We start from the raw sequence: 17,277 nt of genomic DNA, 5'->3' as shown, positions 1-17,277 counted from the left end.
AATTATTTGATGACTCCAGAACCAAAGGCTGCATCACCCTCTGAATTACAAGCCAAGGCAGGCAATTTCTACTACATCGTACATGCATACAAATGAGGTGCTGGCTTCCAACTCTGCCTAGGCCATGCACAAGGGCTCTACGGTGTGGAACACTACTTGCTCGACCACAAAACAAAAAAAAGCAGATGATCACATACATAGAGACGGCCTATTTTAAAGTCAACTGCCGCTTGAGAGGTTATCACACAAAGAACCCTACGTATACCAAGGCCGCTGTTACAAACTCCAATATTTCACAGTTTGCTGTGATTCATGTTTATTAAGTGAACTTCAGAGAGAAATCTGATGAGACTGTGTCTGTTCTTCTGTGGATGTGTGCCATTTTCAATGTAGTCTAGGGAGAGAGAGGGAGGAGGGGCAGGAGCGTGATTGTTTCACACTTCTTACATAAAAATAGCAGAATTCCACAGCTGCCACTTCTACTTCCCTCCGTTAATAAGGGCCAGGTGCGCCTTTCAGAATAAACACGCATGTTCAAATATTTTCACAGGCCACTGTGACCGAGTACACTTCAATGTCAGCTATTCATCACATTTCTATGTGGGCAGAGCAGGCATACTATGATCGGTGCCAAAGCTTCAGAGACGATCTGCACTTTTCTCTGCAGAGACTTGAAACATAAGCCTGCGGCTGCAAGGCCCCTCAGCGAGCCTCGTTAATAATCCACCCACACCCATGCTCGTGTCGCATCCCTTTCATTTGTTTGGCGTACATGCGAACCATTTTGTAAGCTCAAACCGCAGCCTGCTCAAAATGGAAGGGTGGGAGCTCCTTTGGAATTTGAAGGAGTGACGCCAAAAACTTGAGTCCAGATCAGATCTACAGTCCATGGGCTAGCCCCACATCGGCAAACGGCTTTTTGCATGACGGTAAAACAGTAAGGTGTGAGGCATGTGGGAAAAGAAGACTTAAAATGCTAATGAAGGAACGACAACACTTTAAAAGTGTGGGCACCGCATCATTAATATTACATCCATTATAATACAATAAAATGTAATATCCTTTCTTCTTTTTAGCTATTGCTCATTGCACTTCAACAGCTATCGCTAGAAAGAAAAAAAAGCTACAAATTTGGTATTCTGTAGCAGTAACAGTCTACCTAATGTCAGAATTGCCAAAACCCAATTATTGCTTCAGCTGTTGCAACTGCAGGCCACTCAGAATCTGTGGAACTGACTCTGAAAGAGAGGATAAAGCGATTAGGCCTGGATAGGCACGAGCAGATATTGAGTAGATACTGCCTTATCATTGGACGCACACCTTCTTACAAGTTCAACTTTGCTTTCTTTTTGTACACTGCCAATCTGGAGACAAATCCTATTAACTACAAACCCAAAGCAGCTCAAGAAGAAGCCCCCCATGGGCAGGAACGAGGCTACCAACAACTGCTGCCTGCCACACCCTGCCTGTGATTCTGGTCTTTGTCTTGGCCTGATGATCCAACAACAGACCTGATCATTAAGCTCAATATTGCGAAAGCAGCCTTGTGTAAAAGAAGGCTTCTATGTTTGTTTAAAACACTGACTTGCTAATATGCTTTTCCTCCACCCTTTAATGTAGAAGAGATGAAAAGACAGATACATCCGTACATAATGCTGTGAACAAGGATTTGCTCTTCACCCAATTTCATCCAACTAATTTTAATATAAGATAGACAACACAAACACAAAATGCAGCTTTCACACGATCAATCCATGTATTGAAGGTAATGATTTCTTCAAAACACATACCAAAAAAAAAAAGTAATTGCCCCTTGAACCTAATAACTGGTTGTGCCACCCTTGGCAGTAACACCTGCAATCAAACATTTGCGATAACTTGCAATGAGTCTTTTACATCAGTATGGAGGAATTTTGGCCCACTTCTCTTTACAGAGTTGTTTTAATTTGGCTACACTGGAGGGTTTAAGTATGAACTGCCTGTTTAAGGTGCTGCCACAACATCTCAATGGGATTCACTCAAAAAACCTTACATTTTTTGAGCCACTCAGAGGTGGACTTGCTTGTGTACTTCGGACTACCTTTTGACTACTGCGATGATGTTCTTATGGTGGGATGTGATGTTAGCTTTACGCCCGATATAACAAGACCTGCATCTTTCAAAAGGTTCCACCTTTGACTCTGCAGAATATCAGCCCAAAAGTCCTGGGAGTCATCTAGATGTTTTTTGCCAATTGTAAGATGAGCTGTTCTTTTTGGTCAACAGTGGTTTGTGCCCTGCAACTCTCCCATGAATGCCATTTTTGCACAATGTCTTTCGTACATTTCATACAGTGGCTAGATCTTACCTTCATGAGAATGTGAAGCCCAGAGCTGGGCCATCTGCAGGCTGGCTGGGTTGGGGGCTCTGAAAGCAGGGTCAGAGGGCAGAGGGCTGGGCCCCGCGTGTGGACTAGATGAACTCACGTAGCCGCCAAGGAAGCTGGAGGCACCTGGAAAGGCATCACCTACAAGGGAAGAAAAGCACAGGCTTTTAGGGCTGTGCATTGTCCACTAGTTCATGAAACCATACTAATCATCGCTCATGTTGTGGCTTAAAGTATTGTAATCCATCAATAAACAGCAACGGGATCACAATGACCGTTTTATTCAGGTTTGGTACAGCTAACAAACCTTTTAATCTTCTGTTGCAAACATGAGTTTTATTATTTAAGCCAAAGTATGTGCATATCTGACTTGAACAAGGCAGAAACTGGCCATATCTTCAACAAAGCTTGGTACAGAAGCTACAGAAGAAACCTTACAAGATTCAGCAGCCTTCTCTAGCTGCTGTCTATAGGCGTTAAGTACATATTTAATGTACACTGATCGCACTACAGCATCAGTATACATACAGAAATGTAAAATGTTGATGAAAGTATGGATAGTAAATTGTGAAAAACAATTGCAATTCAACAACACACGAGCAGCAGCGCTACAGGTTTAGAATGAGCAAGGCAAAAACACGTAGCAAACAAAGCTAGAAGTGTCATGGTGTCATCTGAGATGATCACATTCCTGAGGGGACAAAAAGAGCTCGGGCAAAACTGAAATGATTACCCAGAGGAGGGTGAGGTTAGAGGGTTGTGGTTTCTTTTGAATTTCAGCAGGGCCGCAAACCTCTAACCTGGTTCCACTGCAACGGCGGTCTCTTCATGTTCTTTCAAAGAGGAATGTTTACCAAGCGGCGCAGAGAGACCACAAGCGCAAATTGGCTTTTGCTTGCAAACAAATGTCATGAATAATTATTAGTCATCCTCAATGTTATGTTAACTGTCATTACAATAGCCACCAGATGTGCAGCTTCAAGAGTGAGAATGTTTAAATAAAAGTGAGATTTCATTTGCCAGCATCGCAACTGGTGCAGGGGAGGACACGCTGGCTTTAGTTCACCCCCCCACCCAGCACCCCCCCCGCCCCCAACCTCTTTCAAAGGCACCCGGATAAAAACAGCAGCCATACCACTTACATGGTTACTCCACAGAGACCTGGGGAAGCATTTAAAAATGCGGGTGGGGTAGGTACACAGTGGAGGCGGGGTGAGAGCTTCGCTTTTAATGAGAGCGTCTAAATCTAGCAGAGAGAAGGAGATAAAGAAAAACATTCCAGCCCCTGAAGAATATTCATAGCATTTAAAATCAGTGAATTAAACCCTGACTTCGAACAGGGCTCTATGTACGAAAAACAAGCACAGTCTAAATTAATGACCGTTTCATTTGCAGTGATGTAGCTTCGCAGCCTTCCCACATAGCGTCTTGGACTGGCGTGGGAGGAGCCTTTACACTTATTACACAAACAGGAGATGGACACTCTCATACAGACGCACACGCACACGCACACGCACACACACACACACACACACACACACACACACGCACGCCTCTTTCCACAATGAGCCTGTTTTTTTCCCTCCCCCTCCCGCATGTGTAAACGGTCCATTAGCATGAGAAGAGGAGGAGGAACAACAAGGCATCAACAGCAACATGAGGCCTTTGTAGCAGGGGTTAGCATGTGATTAACCTGCTGCAGAAGAAGGTCCTGCTCCGCTGAGGAGCTGCTAGGCCACGCAGGCGGAGACTATCGCTGCTGGCAGATGTGAACCTTTTGGACTGCATCGAAACATTAACTGTGGTTTTGTGCGATTTGTGCCTAGCTTCTAGCTAGCAGCCTAGAGAGGAAGAAAGGAGGCTGAGGAAAATCCACAGGAAATCCACTCTTGGTAGCTTGGTCTTCAGTAAGCTAAGCTCAAAAATCACATGTGAACTTAAGTACCGCTTGACAAACCTAGAAAGAAGAAGAGAAAACACATAGCTGGCTTTCACCACTAACTGGACGCACTCATATGCAAGACTGGTCAACACATGGCCCGGAGAAGTGAGCGGCAAGAGTAGTCAAGTGATTTGACAAAGGGCAGTGGTGCATTTCAGACGGCAAGCCTTTTTGTCGGAGTGGGCCGCTGTCCCTCACACACACACACACACACACACACACACACACACACACACACAAAAATGGCAAATCTGGACAGCATTTTCTCACCAGAGAGGGGGGTTGCATCCCAGAACAGCAGAACCATGTGCTTCGACTTATGCTAACCAAAGCCAATATTCCAAACATTCACAAAAACATGAGTGGCTTGGATTTATAAAAGCAGAAGTACCATAGGAGAGTTGTTCCACTAACTTCCAGCTTGCTCTAGACTGACTCAGGATCTATTCTACTGCGTTGATGGCACCCTTACTTCACTCCAACCTGGAGAGCTGATTTAGATCCCTTTTAAAGTACTTCAGCTTAAATGCTAGCCTCAAAAGGCACGCATGGCAAAGTCTGCTGAGCTGCCTGAGCAGTAAGTGGGAGCCCCTGACAAATAAATAAAGCAAAACCTCAAAGCTGACACACTATCTGCAAACAGTTTCCCAAAAAACTTGCATGTTTTAAAGTCACTCCCTCTGTCGGTGGGATCATTTACCTGCACCTACTTCCAAATAGGCCTTGCAAAGAATTTTGAAAGTCATTTGTTTCACATTACTTCTGAAATATTCATATGCCATCTGCAAGTGGTTCCCGCTGCCTCAGAACCTGCACGCTTTCGGCCTTTTCCAATCAGCAAGCTTTACGCCAGACATGGTTGTCGTCTTGGGCGCATGAGAACGAGTGAGGAGTTCAGCAGGTCAGGAGCAGTTCAGCTTCCTAAACGCGAGAGCTTTTCAGAGAGCTGAGCGTTTTCCCTCCTCCAGCTATGAGGGCACTGTCAGAGACGCGCTGAATAGGGCCCAGGAATTTCCTAATTGCTCACGTTGCTCAACTCGACTGCAACCCACAGGCCTTGCGGTAAGCTTTCGCAATCCCACCCCTCTCAAAACCACACACCCCCTGTAATTAAAGCCAGACCCTTAAAGACAATTTCGAAAGAACTGTTGTAAATTAGAGAAAAGAGGGACACTAATTAGAATTCAAGACCTTAAACTAAGACACAGGACGATGAAAAAAGACCATTAAAATACTCAGACCCACTCTTAGCTGATCCAAAGTACAACACCTGCTCTAAAAAACAGAGCACTACACAACAAAGGCCAGCATTATGACCGGCATTACAATGCAGAAAAAAAAGCAAAACCTCAAACAACACAGCAATTCACACAAAGGGGAGAGGACAGCATTTACAGTTAACGTGAGTTAGTTAAGTAAATACAGAAAGGAAAAACCAAGCCTAAAAACGCCAGGAAGCTGAACGATGAGGTGAAGGCTGTACAAACCAGGCCTACAACACATGCTTTAAAAGGCAATCTGTTAAAACTTGAGCCTACAAAATGACTTCAGCTGACCTCTCAGATAACATGACAGCATGACATTCCAACATGGGCATGCGTTCCATACTATCCATACCAAGGAAAAAAAAAAAAGTGGCACCATCCCAGAAACAAGATAAATTATGCAGTCATAAAACAGTTAATTACTATGCTCTTGAAAGCTATTCCAACAGCCATAGTAAAGGGGCAGGTTATTTCTTTTCCAACATCACAATAAAGCATGATAATGACAAGCAATGGCTATGAGATAAAAGACAGTATAAGATAATCACAATTAGCTAAATACTGCAAAGAATAAATAAAAAAAAAAAAAAAAAAAAGACTGTCCCACTACCTTGGGATACAGCTAAATTTCTGAGAAGCCCAAGTGTTTCCAGAGTCTGCGGTTTTGTTCTTCATTTTCTTTTGAAAATGCCAAATGCCTGGTGGCTTGAAGTCCAGCTATTTCTGAAACCACTGAACTGCATGGAGGAGATCTCCGCATCTTTGCTTTTCCTATTGTTACCACCCACTGGAAAACAAGGCATTTGGGATCACTTTCCGTCTCATGGCAGCACCTGTGAGAAAACGAAAACATGCCAAAAACGTACCTGTTCTAACAAGTCAACCTGGATGTCACACAATCAGCCAAATTCCTACACCTCTCCAGCACTGCAGGGCTCAAACCGAAAACTTTTGTTCAGCTTCAGTGACAAAAGGGGAGTGACAAAATAATTGCAGCATATAGCGGCAGTTCCTACACGCTGAACTAAGCTCTGCCTAATAGATGAGGGTGCTTCTAAAGCTTTAAGCCAAAGGCGTCACTGCCTGTTCACTCCACCAAGCCCTCAATTGTGTCAAACAATGTGTCTCGTTTGGACTGGGTCTTCAGACAGTCACAGATAACTCGCTGTTTTACAGTACTCTGTATACACTCTGTACACATTAGTTTATGTTTAGTTTCAACAGCAGAGTCCGTCCCCTGCAACACTTAAGCACTGCACAAATTCACTGCGAAGAGAGAGGAATCTAGGATGACTAAAATGTACCAAAATTGTGATTTAAATAAATATATAAAACTGCTCCTTTGCTACATTTTTATTTTAGGAAACACACCATGTGGTGAAAGCACTGGCCTCTTAAAAGCCCCACCCAGCGGGTGCAGGCTCAACAGAGAAGGCAGAAATACGAGCCGGCTTCACACAGGTCAGGCACATTTGAGCGCACAATCATCTGTCTACAGCCTGAGCACTGCTGCGCTGGGGAGCCATTTAAAAGTAGCATTTGTTAGCAGGCTCCGTCTCTTCAAGGCCTTGCTGTTGTATTCGCTATGGCCCCGTGTTTTACAGGACACTAGGCCATGGTTAAATAATGCCCGCGACACACTGCAGTGGGGGCGTCACTGAAATTTTCTGCACTGAATTGCAATTACGTGACCAAGCTTAATGATGTGCAGCACGGCACGAGCACGGCACACGCACACCCACAGATTTATACCGAGCATCGGCTTGCTCTAGAAATCCATTTCAAACAGCATCTGTGTGCAGCACAGTGCCCTTCTAACACTAATATCGGTGTCAAAGAAAAGCTTCTCACCACCTTTTCATTCCCCACATAAGACGCGTGTGTAGATTAGCAGTGTGCTCTGGCAAAATAAGGCTCTGTACTCACACAAGCCTCAGCATTCAAGACAGGCAGGCAGCTGTATGCTCACATGACCCTCCCATCTGCAGAAAAATTGTCATATGATGACAGATGCGGGACAGGTTAACAAATAGGCCTAACAGTAATGAATCACACCATTCCCTTTTGTTAACAAACACCAAGCAGCTCGCCAGGCAGATACTGTCGTCAACAGATGATGTTCAATATAGAAAGAAAAAGAAAAAAAAATTCACTGAATTTGCTGACATGAGCTTGATAAAGCCAACTAAATTAAAATTACTCTTCCTGTAAATCAGAGGTAAGCCTTTAACTGTAACACGACCATTGAAAACTCAATTTCAGGTCATTTTTTTCCCCTACTAATCATCTGCTCAGAATGCAATTATGTTCATGCACTTTTTTATTAAATACGCTGAGGTATGACAGATGTGTCTCTGTCTACCAAAGACAGAATAAAGAACCATAAATAAATAAAAAACCAAGGCAGCAAAACAGGCACACATTAACTGTTCATAACAACTGCTGAACTCCTTAAAGTCTACCTAACGGCTCCTTCCACAGTATGAGACATCCATTACAAAAATCACTGAGGGCTTCGCGTTTTGCAACAGACCTGTTCTAGTGAAAGTACCGGTCAACTTATGCACTAAGGAGGCATTTACTGATTATCTATTCCTACACACAAGCATAAATCCCTCCTTCTCATTACTTCTCTAATCCTTGGAAATTTCTGGGGGAAAAAAAAAAAAAAAAAAAAAAGCACTCGGTGAGGGTGAAACGTCTGGTATACTTGGTTCTTGGAGGAATATGCATCTTAAAGGATGAATAAGGTTTTCATTCGTCAGATTTAGATCGTTTTCACTGAAGAGCCGTTTTGCTTGTTAACGCCTTCGTAAAGAAAGCTAGTGAAGCATTAATAACTGCGGAACTAGAAAACAGTAATACCAAGCTTTTTAGATTATTTGTCGTAGTGTTTAAAGCATTTCAGTAAATGGGGCATGGAGGAGCAAATACGAGAGGAAAATGTCAACCTTCTTGTTTGGATTTCCGGAGCGAAATAATGCTCTGCCATGTCTGTCTGATGTCTCAGTTAAGGTACTCCATCTACAGAGTCATGAAAAACAGTGCAGTAATGCTTTAGGGAAAAATCAATTCATCACATATTTAATATATTCCATCAAACATCGGGGTAAACAATAATCTACGTCTCAAAATAAATAAATAAATAAATATAAAAAAAACCACTGTGGTGAGCACTGTAACACAAGATATGAGTGCCGAACAGAGGAGCTGGTTTTCATTTCACATCCTTTGTTAGCTTTTCAGAGGCATAGTTTAATCCCAGTCATGCCGGCCAGGTCACTGCTTCTCTGTGTGGCCCTACCCCGCGAGAGATGGACACAGATACACTTCACCAGTGGGCTCTGTTCCAGCTCTCAGACCCATGTTTCTGTACATTCCCCAACAAAATGCAGATTACCAATCTACAGCAGTAACAGTACCATCATATCACCCCCATAGGAAACTGGACTAAACAAAAACATGGGAACTTCAGTGATAGGTACAATTATCCCATCCCTGTTACATATTTATTCAAGCCATGACAGGAGCATTATACAGAACAACCAGAGCCAGACAACAAATAGGAAAAGACCATGTGTCAACAAAGTAACTTCCTACTAAACTAAAAAACTTCCACCACTAATATGAAGGGGCACGTTCCTAAGCACGTCTGAGATCCTCACAGACAAAACAAACAGGGCTGTTTCTGTCTTCTATTTCAGAACAGGGATGTGAATTAAACAGCACAGACATGGTGTAGCTTTTCTAGGCCACACCGAAACCCGATCTCATCAGCTTCCAATCACTTACCATCAAATTACATTTTAATAAGGCTTTTTCTACAGCCATCTCTGGCAGATGTTAAATGAGGGATTCATCAAGACGAGGTGTTCCACCCCCCCCTACCACCACCACCACCACGTACAAGACATTTTCTGGGGAATTAACATTATTTCACAGAGTTTCCAGCACGCTGCCCATTGAGCAAGTTTAAAAAGGAGAAACAAAGATCAAAAGACCTTAAAAGAGGAAAAACATTTCCATGTAGACACACACAGAGTACAGAAAATTAAAAAGACAAATATGATAAGAAAGCTTGCTTCCTTCTTTTCCTCACTAATTACAGAGATTTATCCAAACACTAAGAGCAGGAACAAAAAGGGTTGCAAATGCCCTCTAGGAAGACACCATCTCCCATCATAAAAACACATTCATGAGTGCATGCCAAACAGCCAGAGCACTCCATTTCAAAAGCGCAGAGTACGTAACCCATGAAGGATGAGCGGATGGGGTCCGTGCACTGGGACACTAAACACTTTATGTTTAATTCAGAGAAAAGTCAAGGCTGCAGGAGGCGTGCACACATCCTCCTCCTCCCCTGCACCAAACCACTCAGGAAGGGGGTGGAGGGGCCACATGAGTACCCCGCGTTTCAGTGCTCACCATTTCAGTGCTGCTCCCCGCCTGTCACAGCGGATCATGCTGAGGGACTCGTCTCCGAGGCTTCAATAGTACGGGTCTTGCCCACACTAGGGACAGACCGCAGAGAAAGCCCCTCTCTGCCAGGCCAGAAAAGTAAAGAGCTGAAGATGAGCACAAATGAATTCAGCTCTCACTATTACAAGCTGCTAAATAAACAACAACAAATCACTGGTTTAGCGCCTTTACCCTGCACTTTATAGGAATGCACCTATAACCTTGAAACCAGAGCACAGAGACGAGGGCGGAAATAACAACACCTGGACTGCTGGGCTATTTTTTACAAGCAATTTTCCCCCCTACACCCTTCAGGGCATAATTCTGGTTTTGTGCCTTTTCTCAAGAGTTAAACAGGATTAGGCAATGCAGCCATTCTCAGCGGTCATCAAAAGACAGCGTAATAAATGGCAAATTGAAAGGGAAAAGGCCGACAGGAGAGCGCAGAGGATTGGAGCCTTCATGTGTGCTCTAAGCAGAGCTTCACTCGGAGCACTCGGGTTCAATCGAATGTAACAAGAGGCTGAGGAAAAGCTGCAGCGAGAGATCAACGCCAACACATATTCGGGGGAAGTGGAGCCTTGATCTGGGCAGCCTGCAAGTCTGCCAATCCGCTTGGTGCCCTTGGGCGAGCTTGTCTCCAGTGTCAGTGGAGGTTACACAACAAATCATGAACATGTCACAGCCATGGCCCTCAAGTGAAAAAAAAAGAATAAATAGATAATATTCGACTTTGTACAAACATAGAATACATAGCATACAGTCATGGATTTACTAGTGAAAGGGCTGGGGGTTTCATTTCCCAAAAAAAAAAAAAAAAGCCTAACAGAGACTTGGAAGGAGAGCACTGAGATCGATAAGAGAATGGAAAAGAGGGAGGTGAGGTGTCAGCAGTCAGCACTATCTGCAGGCCAAACACCAGGATCCTCAAATTCAAACCAGGCCCTGAACCACCAGCAGGGCTGGAACTGCAGGATCCTCTGATGCTCCATATGAAAACTGATCAATCGTGCGCTCCCAAAGGCACTCCACTTCAAACACACATCAAGTCAAGATTTACATTCCCCCCACCCCCCGTCCTCTAGTTATTCAAGCTTCCACGGAACCCCTGTTAAACGAGTGTGCTCTGGTGCAGAAATACGTACTCTTTTCACACTGTGCACAATAAACGCATTAAACAAACATGAACTTTAGCCATTTGCACGGTTCTATCAATCTCTGCAATCAGTATGAAAGCAAGTCGAGGATCTGCAGAAATGTGCTCAACCTTAACAGAAAGAGAAAATCATTATCTAAAGAAAAAAAAAAAATAAAATACATAAACCAGCAAAGCTAGATGAAGTGAGTTTGGTAAATCATTCTCCAAAGAGTAGAAACCCATATAAACGCTGGAAAGGTTCATACAGTTTGACAGATTTAATTTCTTTAAACCATTACTGTTGACTACTACATAATTTAAAGTTGTTTCCAACTTAATCTTCCATTTGCATCGGTACCATAAAAGTTCCAGCCGAGAGACAATTCTCAAATACTTGGATTGGTTATGAAATCTTAAGAAGGTCCACTCTATCCTTCTAACAAGATGCTTTAAAATAAAATAAAAAAATAAATAAAAAATAAAAACACCCACCCACACACACACACACACACACACACACACACACACACACACACACACCAAAGTACAGCTGTAATTTTGTTTATTATTTTTCCATTTAAGTACATTAAAAAAATAAAAATCTGTCACAGATTTTTCCACCTACTGCATCACTACAGCTGGGCCTGCACTACAGGACTCCAAAAATGGAGAGAACAGACTTAACATCCATCTTTAGCAGAATCTCCTTATGCCTTCTGTGTCAGGAGGACACTAGACTACAAAGCAAAGAGAGGGTAGAACACAAGCTTTAGCTAGGAAACGTAGCCAAAACCGTGCGTCTCCCCATTCTCACTCTGCACAAACAAAGCTAAACCGGACTGGACCTGTTTGTGCTTTTATGCACATACACAAGTACAGCAAAAACGCACACTGGGGATGGACATGAAGCTTAAACACACGATCAGAACTGCAGAAATATTTTACCACAAACTGGCTGCTGACTTGAAATTGTAAAGGGAGTGATTATTTACTCTCCTCTGTCTCCGCAGTCTGCGGCTCACACGGCACAGTACAGGCAGGTCTCTCTTCACCCCTTCTCTGTCTGCCAGCTCACGCACTGGCTGCTGCCTGAAACACCACATTAGTTACATTACTGAACATCTCATACTACAGGACTCCGAGTCCAGGCTTGTCACAATTATTGCATAAGCACCTAATCGCAACCATTTGAAATAACTGCAATTATTTGAGATGATCATAGTTATTTGAGATTATCACAATTATTTAAGCCGCCTGACATTATTTTCCACAGTTATATATTGCTGGAATGAAGACCTGGTCGATTGTGAATGGTCTGAGGTTGGGTAACACAAATAAATGTAAATAAATGTAAATAAATGAAAGCATGTCTGTGAGACATTGCGTAACTTCAAATATTCTGACTGTGCTCTAACATGTTTACAGGGCAGTGTTGAATAATGTTTGCTTATTTTTTAGCTTTGTAGCCAATTCTAACGTTTTTAGCATGTGTGCTGGCAGATGTTTTTTTTTTCTTTTACACTCACGAATGACATCTAGTTTTCCGTGTAACTGTAGACATTTGTGTGAGTGTGAGCACAGTATTGATTTCAATAACACCAGCAGTGTTAGCAACTAAGGTGGCTAATCAGCCAGTCTGGCCACTTTAGGCTTGTTTTAATAGGTGCAAAGTAAAGATTCCTCGTTAATAGCGATTATTTATATGCCAATTAATCATCAGCTAAAATCTCATGACCGACAGCTCTAGCAGAAAAGAAATCAATTGTGTGAAAATATCAGGGGGCCTCCGATCACTCCAGACCTCGATTGGATGGCTAAAGATTGACAGATTGGTTTCTTATCTCATATTAATAGATCACCAGTAAGTGATTGACGGCACGGATGATCTGCAAAACTGCTTTAAGCTACCAAGGTTTGCCTGTTTTACTAAAAGCATTGCATTAGCCACTTTCATTGCCCTGATAGATGCAAGAAGGATTCCTTCAGATGATAAAGCAATAAATTAAATCAATATTAAAAAAGAAGAAATAAGACTAACACTCTGAACCACTATTTTTACCAAAAAACATTTATTTTAAGCACACTTGTTAGAAGGACACTACTTTAAAGCAGCGATTTTTATAGTCTTGGCAAGTTCCTGAGGAAAAGGAAAAAAATAAACATGAAAATAAAAAAAATAAATAAAAAAAATAAAAACAGCCCATACTGAGACACCGAGTGCGTGTATGGCAGCTGGCCATGTAAAATATGAGAGTACGGAACAGCATGTCATTTACATGAGATCTTCAAATAAGCAGATGACGATACAAGTAGACAACTTCAGGCAGCTGACAAGAGTGGATATGCAAGACAAACAGATACAGCTTTTTTTTTCTTGGAGTCCATTTCTAGGGAGGTGCAGACAGGCAAGCTCAGGTGTGCTCGTGAATCGGTCTAAGCTGAGCTAAGGGGTAGGGAAGAGGTTTCTGGAAGCTGGCTGGCACACGCGCAAGATGTTGTAAGTCATGATCTTTATGAGCTCTCAGGTATGACTGCCAAAAGCTTGAAGCTCATCTTCACAGAATTCCTTCCGAACTCCTTTTCAATTCAATGAAAAACATTCGTCTGATGCTGTGGATTCCTGTCTGAACATTTTTGAAAGGAATATCTAGTCTTCTGCCTAGAGGTTGCATGAGCTGGCTCAAGCTTTAAAAAGGTACGGCTGTCTTTCAAATGGTAAGGACTTGCTGAAGAAGAGATCAGTGCAACAGACTATATAGAGATACTTTGGAATCTGTTAGTGGGGTAAAACAGACCGATGTTCATCTACACAGACGCATGCAGCACAGTCAATGTGAATTCAAGAACATTTCACTCCATATAAAAGTTGAGGCATGGGGCTTCGCTCACATGCCCCTCCACTCTTCCAGCATGTGACTTGGTTCAGGTCCAGCCCGGCATAGCTTTTCCCCGCCTGACAGAGAGCAGGGTTCAAATGGAGGCTTCTTTTACGTCTAATCTAAATTCCGAAAAGGTAATTTCCCACAACACTGCTCTGGACGAGAACAGTTATCAAATAACCTCCGTTTAACCCGCATGTCTCTCAAACTGTTTTATTCTATGAAAAAACCAACACAGATTGGTGCTCGCCAAGATGCCATTGAAATTATGTATTTAATATAATCAGGGAGTCTGGTTCAGGAGGAAGACTAACAGAATGACAGACCAAATCTGGTTTGCTTTTGGATGATTGAAATTTGGCTGTTGAGGAGTTGTTATTAGTGGAGGACATGGAATGTTCATGCAGTTCCCAGGAAACTGAGTCAGTCTACAAACATATGATGCATTTTCAGCTCGCTGGCTATGCGCATGAAGGCCATTTCAGTTAAATTCAAGTTCATTTATGACAAAATGAGGCATGAAGGACAAACAGCGCTGCAGTTAGAGTGAAGAATGTATCATGACCACTTCAGAGAAGTAGTGCTTAGAAGAGTTCTCTCCTAAACTGGTCAATTTTAAGGGGGGGAAGAATATGAAATATGAAAAATATGAGGTTCCCCTTTGCGCTAACAGACGTTATGGGGAAATGCAATTCTTGCATGACCAAAGAACGGCTAAAAGACAAGACAACAAACGCTCACTGGGGTAATGACGTTTCAGAGTACGTCCATATAGCAATGTTTTCATCAGTGCACACCCATTATGTCAAAGCATACAAACAGCGTACATGCATACAAGAGATGACCAGCTAGACTCTCCGCCTCAAACACAAACATCATAATATAGACTGCCTTATCTACAATCTTTAAAAAAACATGGAAAATCATCAAAGCTCTGCAATAAATAATCATCCATTTAAGTTAATCATTCAAAAAAAGTATCAAAGAGCATGTGAAATTCTCTGACATGCCGGTTTCTTATCAGTCTTACTCTTATGAATACAATCAACAGCATCGGACACATACCTTATGGCAGTCCAAGACAGTACGATACCAACACAAGTTATAGTTAATTAACGTCCACTAACTACAAATGTGGGCTTAGTCTAGGGTGGGTCACCTTGTGATGAAATTATGAAAGGGCTCATGAGGACAAAAGCTCTTCTCACGGAGAACATGGTGATGCAGGAATCAAATTTCAAAACGTATAGCAACACTGCAGAGGCCAGCTTTAGAACAGCTGAATCGCTCTCAAAGCCTAACAGTGAGCTCATTTAGACTGGAGGAAAATATACAGGAGAACATAAAGAGAAAATCCTCACTACATTTACGCAAAAACTGAATGGACTCTAAATAAAGCTCAGGTCTCAGGTCATTACGGTGCCATGTGGAGATTTTAAAGAGATGCAGAGTTGCTGGAACATACTGTATTTGCTTCCACTATTCAGAACACCGACAACACTTGATGGGAAGGGAAAAAAAAAAAAATCCAACGCAAGTTCAATGCTTAAAAAGGAACTGAACCTGGGTGGAGCGTATTGCATAAAAGGAGCAAGACAAGCTATTAAGGTACAACTGAGAAGAAGGAAAATAGAGTACAACATTATGTTCTGTATTTAACGGTTCAAGATACTGGTAAAGTTCTGCGTTAAAAATACTATGCACACACACACACACGAAGAAAAAAACACCCTCATTGATTTTTGTTCTCATTCTCCCCATATCACAGACTCCACATCATAGTTTTAGATTTTGATCCACAACCTGCATAAAGAGCTTGGTCTTCCATAAAAACAACCACAGTAAGACTGAACTAACACTTTATAACTCCATGAAAAGAAAGAAGAAACAAAAACACGCCCACCAAAGAAAAATAATGCTTGTGCCACAGCCTAGCTACAGGTCACTACATTTAAAAGATTAAGTGAAGACTAACTGCACTCCATATCGCTGTTCTCATCATTTCCACCGCTGATGGGAATTACAGACCACAGCTACAGACACGGCAGCTTTAGCTCAACCTTCTCTGCAAACCTACGAATGAAGGTGATCCCATCTTTACATTAAGCGTCCAGGTGTGTGTTTTCTCCCCTCCCTGACCGATTTCACCCATCAGACACTACAACTTACAGGCCCACGCCCACCAGGACCTATTTTAAGTTTGTGGATTTTTCTTGCAGCGGATTATCATCGCTACTCCAGACTGAACGGGTCGATCTGCTCGTTCAGTGTGTTTTGCACGGCAATACCTCAGCCTTCATAACGCCACGGTGAACACGGAGTGTGCGATCTGACTGCCGTGAAACTATATCTCAAACCCACAATTACCAAAAGGGTGCCAGACCTTTTATAGCGCTGGATCACCAGGGGTTATGTAAATATGACGAGCGCGGTATTTCGGCAGTTCACGGTCCTCTACACCAGCGCTTCTGAAGCAGGGACGTTCATTACAACGCGGAAAGTCCTTTTACACCGAAGCAGCACGATTTGCAAGACAAAATGGGGCCGAAATTCGACTCGGGATAAAATCTGAAGATGAGTATTTCCCCCCACATGCCATCACTAACGAGAAAACCAGCAATATCCACCCTAAAGTACAAGCAGCGCTTCCACAACACTTAACGCACGCTGGCCGAGCGCGGCCGAACACGGCGATCAGTAAAAGTAGGCGAGAGAGCGGAGCGGAGCGGCGGTTACAGCGCCCGCCCCGGCTTTGAGGGGAAAAGAGGACAAATGGAAGCAATTTCAACAGTGATCAACTTCCACCAGACGACTTTAAATCAAAGAGCAGGGCTACGTTTAGCCACATCACTGAGATCAAACTTGGGCTTCTCCCACCACAGTTCTACATCAAGCAGCTCCATCAGCAGCCGTTGGCCCGATCAGTGCCTCCCTCTGCCCGGGCAGCTAATGACGGCGCACGGCTCATTTATTCCTCAAGACGGGCTTTGCGCGCAGCAGCCTACATTACACATGACAGCCCTGTAGCACATCACAGTATACGAAAATTATTTTAGGCCGTTTTTAGTCTTAGCTTTGCTACAACACGAAGATTTGAGCTGCACTCTATTATTAATACAGCAGACTCAAACAAAGTAGTGAGCAGGACCAGCATCGCACAGCCATTCCATATGTTTATGTCCGTAAGGAGGCCGGTAAATTGTGTTTAGCAGGGCTGAGCACACTCATGG

At 42.9% G+C, this 17,277-nt stretch overlaps 1 protein-coding gene across 5 annotated transcripts in view; it reads right to left on the bottom strand.

The window, feature by feature from the left end:
- The window catches only part of tnrc18 (trinucleotide repeat containing 18), a 65,268-nt gene that overhangs the window by 45,676 nt on the left and 2,315 nt on the right, over nucleotides 1–17,277 (bottom strand). For all 5 annotated transcript variants that reach the window (XM_017703170.2, XM_017703169.2, XM_017703171.2 and 2 more), the window contains one exon: nucleotides 2,348–2,506. In XM_017703170.2, the coding sequence (XP_017558659.1) occupies nucleotides 2,348–2,506 (159 nt within the window). The remainder of the gene's footprint in view (nucleotides 1–2,347; nucleotides 2,507–17,277) is intronic.

The sequence above is a fragment of the Pygocentrus nattereri genome, chromosome 27 (genome assembly GCF_015220715.1).
Source record: "Pygocentrus nattereri isolate fPygNat1 chromosome 27, fPygNat1.pri, whole genome shotgun sequence".
Classification (NCBI taxonomy): Eukaryota; Metazoa; Chordata; class Actinopteri; order Characiformes; family Serrasalmidae; genus Pygocentrus; species Pygocentrus nattereri.
The sequence above is the reverse complement of the archived record's forward strand: the minus strand, read 5'-3'. Positions and strand labels throughout refer to the sequence as shown.